This window comes from Lolium perenne, chromosome 7 (genome assembly GCF_019359855.2).
Source record: "Lolium perenne isolate Kyuss_39 chromosome 7, Kyuss_2.0, whole genome shotgun sequence".
In the NCBI taxonomy this organism is placed as follows: domain Eukaryota; kingdom Viridiplantae; phylum Streptophyta; class Magnoliopsida; order Poales; family Poaceae; genus Lolium; species Lolium perenne.
Window position 1 is genome coordinate 60,123,473 of NC_067250.2, and position 5,097 is coordinate 60,128,569.

Consider the following 5,097-nt stretch of genomic DNA (forward strand, 5'->3'; position numbering starts at 1 on the left):
TTGCAGAATAGGGAAGGGAGACACAGCCTTGTTCTGGAAGGATGAGTGGAATCATGGAGTTATGCAACATTTATTCCCATGTTTATTCTCCTTTGTGCAAAATGAAGATATCTCTGTTAAAAGTTTTTGCTCTGCAACTGATATCTCTGATATATTCCACTTACCTATGTCCCCTGAAGCTTTTCAGCAGTATGAACAATTACAACAAATCACACAGCAGATGAACCTAAACCAAACCACCAATGACGTTTGGACTTTTCAATGGGGTGATAATTATACTTCTAGAAAATATTATAAGTTTGTATACAGAGTTGTCGATCCCCCGGCCCCATTTTCATGGATTTGGAATTCTAAACTTTGGCCGAAGCTCAAGGTTTTCGCATGGCTATTACTGGTTGATCGGCTAAATACCAGAAATATGTTAAAGAGAAGGCATTTCAATCTTGGCAATGACTTTTCATGTCCCCTATGTTCTTCAGGTGATGAGGAAACTTTGGAGCACTTGTTCTTCTCTTGTTCATTTAGTGCATCATGCTGGGCTATTTTAAATATTAATTGGAATGGAGGCTTGCAACGAATAGATAAGATTATTGAGGCCAAATCAAACTTCCAGGGATCAATTTTCTTTGAGATATTTACTATAGCTGCTTGGGGAATTTGGAAGGAGAGGAACAATTGGATTTTCAAAAATATAAATCCTTCAAGAGCTTCCTGGAAGGCAAGAGTAATAGCAGATTTAGAACTCCTAAGGTTTAAGGTTAACCAAAACCTACAAAACACAATCTCTTCTTATATTAGTAGACTTTGATTTTATTGTATCTCTAGACCTATGTAAGTGGGTGTATGCACCCGAGATGATGTAAATATTATATCTATAATATATCACAGTAGGAGCCTCTCCTACTGTTTTTGGTCAAAAAAAAATAGATTAGCACAACCAACTACACATTGCGTTGGTCGTCTATATTTTTTTATATAAGTTTACGTCGTGGCACATCATCTCCGCCCGGAATCACCTTATGTTTCGCACAAGTTTCAGGCACAACTCTAGTGGCGCCGCTCTCGAGTTGGCAGGGCAAATTTTGAATTGTGGTGGTTGACCCTGGAACTAATAGATAGTGTAAGCTACTAGTACATCGGGAAGTACAATGAAGAGTTGACCTTCATAATGTGATGTGTGTCTTGTTTGTCATACGCTGAAGTCATGACATAGACTTTTGAACTAGAAGAAATCGGGCCCTATGCGTGGATGACTGTGGAGTAGGTGAAGAGAAACGCACCGAGACAGAAGCGAATCAACCGCAAAGCTAGATCACGTAATGCATCGCATCATATTCATACGATGATAGCAGTAGAGACTTGTCTGGGTACGGTACACGACCGATTCCATTTCCCGCGATTTTTTACAGGAAAGGATCGGCATCCGTCACGCACGCACACAGACAGTAGACGAATAGCAATAGCAATAGTTCGAGCAGGCCCGTCGAAGCCCACAGAAAACACGGGCCTCCCAGCCAGGCCTTGACGAAGCCCATCAGTCGTCGGCGCCGGCCTGTGGCAGGCTGGGGTGGGCTGAGAAGTAGGCGAGGAGCGGGAGCAGCGGCGCGTTCATGTAGGTGGTCGGCTCGGACTGCTGGAAGACGGCCCTGGCGTCAGGGAAGGCGTCGGTGACGTTGCTTGGCCCGCCGACGACGGCGCCGACGAGCAGGTTGGGGTTGGGCGCGGTGCTGGCGTAGTAGGCGGCGCCGGCCTTGCAACCGATCTTCGCCGGGTGCGCGGCCACCGACGGGATGGAGCTGCCGCGGTGGTGGATGCGCTGCGGGAAGCGCGCGCCGTAGCCCACCATGTAGGACATGCGCAGCGGGTTGTCGCCGAGGATGTAGTCAACCTGGCGCTTGGCGACGCGGCGGAGCACGACGGGTGAGGCGGCGGCGGCGGCGCCGCCGCAGGGGACGTGGGCGTTGGCGTGGCTGAGGTAGCTGGAGTAGGCGAGGAGGAGGAAGGAGATGGACGTCACGTGCTGCATGTTGCTGTTGCCAACCTTGAACAGGAGGCCGCCTGCATGCGTTTTATACAAGTTGAGAAAAATGTTTCTCGACACAAATCAAGATGAAAAAAGTTAAGGAGATACTAGTAATGTTAACAACCTGGTGAGTAGTCGATGTGGTCTTGGTTGGAGATGCCCGGGAGGAGGGTGCAGATGAAGTTGTCGGCGTTGACTCGGAAGGAGGTGAAGAAGGAGTCCTTGCCCATCAGCACCTCCTGCAGCACCAAACATTCACGTCATTAGCAACAAGTTTAATTAACCTTTGTACTTAGTTCAAAAGATTATGATAAGTGCAGAATGAGGCCATTCTGCGACGAGACCCGTGAGCACGATGTACTGAAAAGTCGCCAACGGCGGCGCACTGCCCGATCACTGCCTCCCCTGTTTTACTCGCAGCAGGGCACAGCACCCCGTGACCAGACTGAGACCGGACCAGGATTACTGACAGACAAACATGCTCGCCTAGCACATGCTTTCATTCACTAACCAGCCTATCATCGCTGCCAGCGCGGATTAAAGTATGAGAAATGCTACACTTACGGAGATATTTTCTACGGGATTGATCTACGGGATAACGTGGATGTAGTTCATTTGTTGCAAATTAGTTCGCCCCCATGATTCTAGGCCCACGATGGCTCCATACACTCCCACCTCAGCACGTAAGAAAATTTCGTAGGAAGTTAAAGTATTGCTTAGATGTTGTTGATTAATCTATCCGATCCAGATAGAATCTGGGCCACGGTATGTAGGTCCAGCAACGTGCTGTGCGAATCTAGGATATGCTCCATACGTACATACACATGGTGACGGATGGTGTGTGTATCAATCTAGGCAGGCATGCGAATGTGTCATGAGTACCCTGCGCCAATCAGTGGGCAAATACATATGCTATGCTAGAATCATGGAGTAGTGCAGCCAAGTTAAAGCAAAGCTAGAATCGTGTCAGCTCACATGCTCATCCGCCAAACAAGTAGGCTGAGAAAAAGCAAGGCATGTTGTGTGCTAGCATCATGCGAGTATTTTCCCATTAGCTGCTAATTATCCAATAATGAAGATACCTCCTGCGCGCCGACTATGAACCTGGTTACGCGAGGGAATATATGGTGATGGAGACATGACGTGCAATGTTTGCTAGCGTAGCCCTCTACTGCACTATTATTTTAAAATTTGTTATTGGGGAAGCCAGCCCCACATGTGCTGAGCAAAAAAGAGAGCAGATCAAGCGTGCCCATGGCCACATGCCCGTGTGGCACAAAATTTACTACACGACCGAGCGAGCGGAGCAATGGCACGAGAATACGCCTGAGATGAACATGGGTCAGACATCCATAGACTAGACTATACTAGAGTAACTGACTTTATCACACTGGTGGTAGGCCGGTGCAGCAGAGTGACGGCCATAGCTCGTCAGCATACACAGTGAAGGGCGTAGTAGTAGTAGTGGTTTTTACCTTGGATATGAGTATGTTGATCCCTGCGTGCTTGTTGTCCCACCCGAACTCGTTGATGGAGTCGCTGGCGCCCAGCGCCACCTCGTTCTTCTTGATGTAGTCGCGGTAGACGCGCCGCCGCGACGCCTTGTGCAGCCACGCCGCGCCCCACAGCAGCTCGTCCTGGTACCCGTCGTAGTCGCAGTAGCAGGGGCACACCGCGTCGTGGAGGCTGCTGCTGTAAGCTCCCCGGTACTTATCGGCGAACTCGAACACCTTGGCAGAGGAACAGAGGCAGTTTAGCTAATCGCTTGGGTACGTGGTGTCAATGGAGAAACGGGGTAGGAGTGGCGGCTTACGGCGACTGCGCGGTCGAGGAGGCGCGTGGAGTAAGCGGGGTCGGCCTCCCGGAACACGATGGAGGCGGCGGCGAGCGCGGCGGCGGTCTCGGCAGCGACGTCGGACCCCGGGTGCGCGGTGTCCACCTTGTAGACCGTCCGAGGGGTGTCCATGTCCTCCGGCCGCTCCCAGCACGAGTGGTCCCGGAACGCGTCGCCCACCTGCACGTAGACGGTGTTCGGCGTCGCCGTCGCCTTGAGAAGGTAGTCCGTCGCCCACCGCAGCGCCTCGCGGGCCTCCCTCTCCTGCGGGCCGTAGGTCCTGCCGAAGTCGATGAGCCCCCACGACATGAGCGTCGCCGTGAACGCCATCGGGAAGCCGAACTTGACGTTGTCGCCCGCGTCGTAGTACCCGCCGCTCAGGTCCACCCCGGCGGCGGCGCCGTCGTTGAGGGCCGAGTCGCGCCGCCAGCGCACGCGCTGGCCGGGGGGCAGGCGCCCGGACCGCTGGCCCTCGAAGAAGAGGATGCTCTTGCGGAGGGCGTCGCCGTAGTCGTGCTGCTGGGCCCTGGACACGGCCGCCGTCGACAGGAGCAGCAGCAGTGCCACCATTGCCCTCGCCGGCGACGCCATTGTTTGCACCTAGCCGAGCTCGCGGTATTGATGGTGGCAGTTTAGTTGGTTGGTGCTGTGCGAGTGTGCGGCGGCTCGGACGCTGCTGGACTTGGACTTGCCGCTGCAGTGGGGAGGATTTAATAGCACGGCACGGCCGGGGTGGCATGTGAGGCTCCGCCGGAGACATGGGGACGCTGGGGCCGGAGCCAATGGAGCGGCGACACGTGCGCGTCCCAGCGTTGCGGCGCACGGCGCGAGAACGAGGGCAGTAGCCTCACCGTGCTTCTGGTGCCAACGAATGGGCAACTGCTAATTTGGGAGCACGAAAGTGCTGCACCAAACTCGCGAAAATGTCTTCCTGGCTAGGGACCAATTGATTGGTTTACTAAATCTTCTTCAATATATTTCAACAAACGCCACAATTGCCTGTATCCACGTGCCTGCTCTCCTAATTACTTACACACAAGCAAAACGAAAATTTTAAACACATTTTTGCACCAAGCAGAGAGTGTGTTGCAATAATGGACCAACTAGGGCGGCACATAGAAGCACAACCGACCACTTCAAATTACTTGATCTGACTTAATGCAACCGATCACTGGTCTCTAAAGAAACATCAAATTTTAAAATACTTGGAGATATAAAAATATTATGTAATGCAGTTGTA

The 5,097-nt window shown here is 52.0% G+C and overlaps 1 protein-coding gene across 1 annotated transcript; it reads right to left on the bottom strand.

Annotated features, from left to right (window-relative positions):
* Window positions 1–1,295: 1,295 nt before the first annotated feature.
* LOC127317348 (endoglucanase 17) lies at window positions 1,296–4,540 on the bottom strand. Its single transcript, XM_051347901.2, has 4 exons — window positions 3,837–4,540; window positions 3,499–3,753; window positions 2,148–2,262; window positions 1,296–2,058 (listed from the first exon to the last, which is right to left on the bottom strand). The coding sequence occupies exons 1-4, from the start codon at window positions 4,446–4,448 to the stop codon at window positions 1,535–1,537; spliced, it is 1,506 nt and encodes a 501-aa protein (XP_051203861.1). The 5' UTR covers window positions 4,449–4,540; the 3' UTR covers window positions 1,296–1,534.
* Between the last annotated feature and the right edge of the window lie 557 nt (window positions 4,541–5,097).

Excerpts from the sequence above, each read along its gene's own strand:
- LOC127317348 (XM_051347901.2), bottom strand. The coding sequence starts at position 4,448 with ATGGCGTCGCCGGCGAGGGCAATGGTGGCACTGCTGCTGCTCCTGTCG. Across the intron at positions 3,754-3,836 it reads TCCTCGACCGCGCAGTCGCC|GTGTTCGAGTTCGCCGATAA; the intron begins GTAAGCCGCCAC and ends TCCTCTGCCAAG. Across the intron at positions 2,263-3,498 it reads TCAACATACTCATATCCAAG|GAGGTGCTGATGGGCAAGGA; the intron begins GTAAAAACCACT and ends TTGGTGCTGCAG.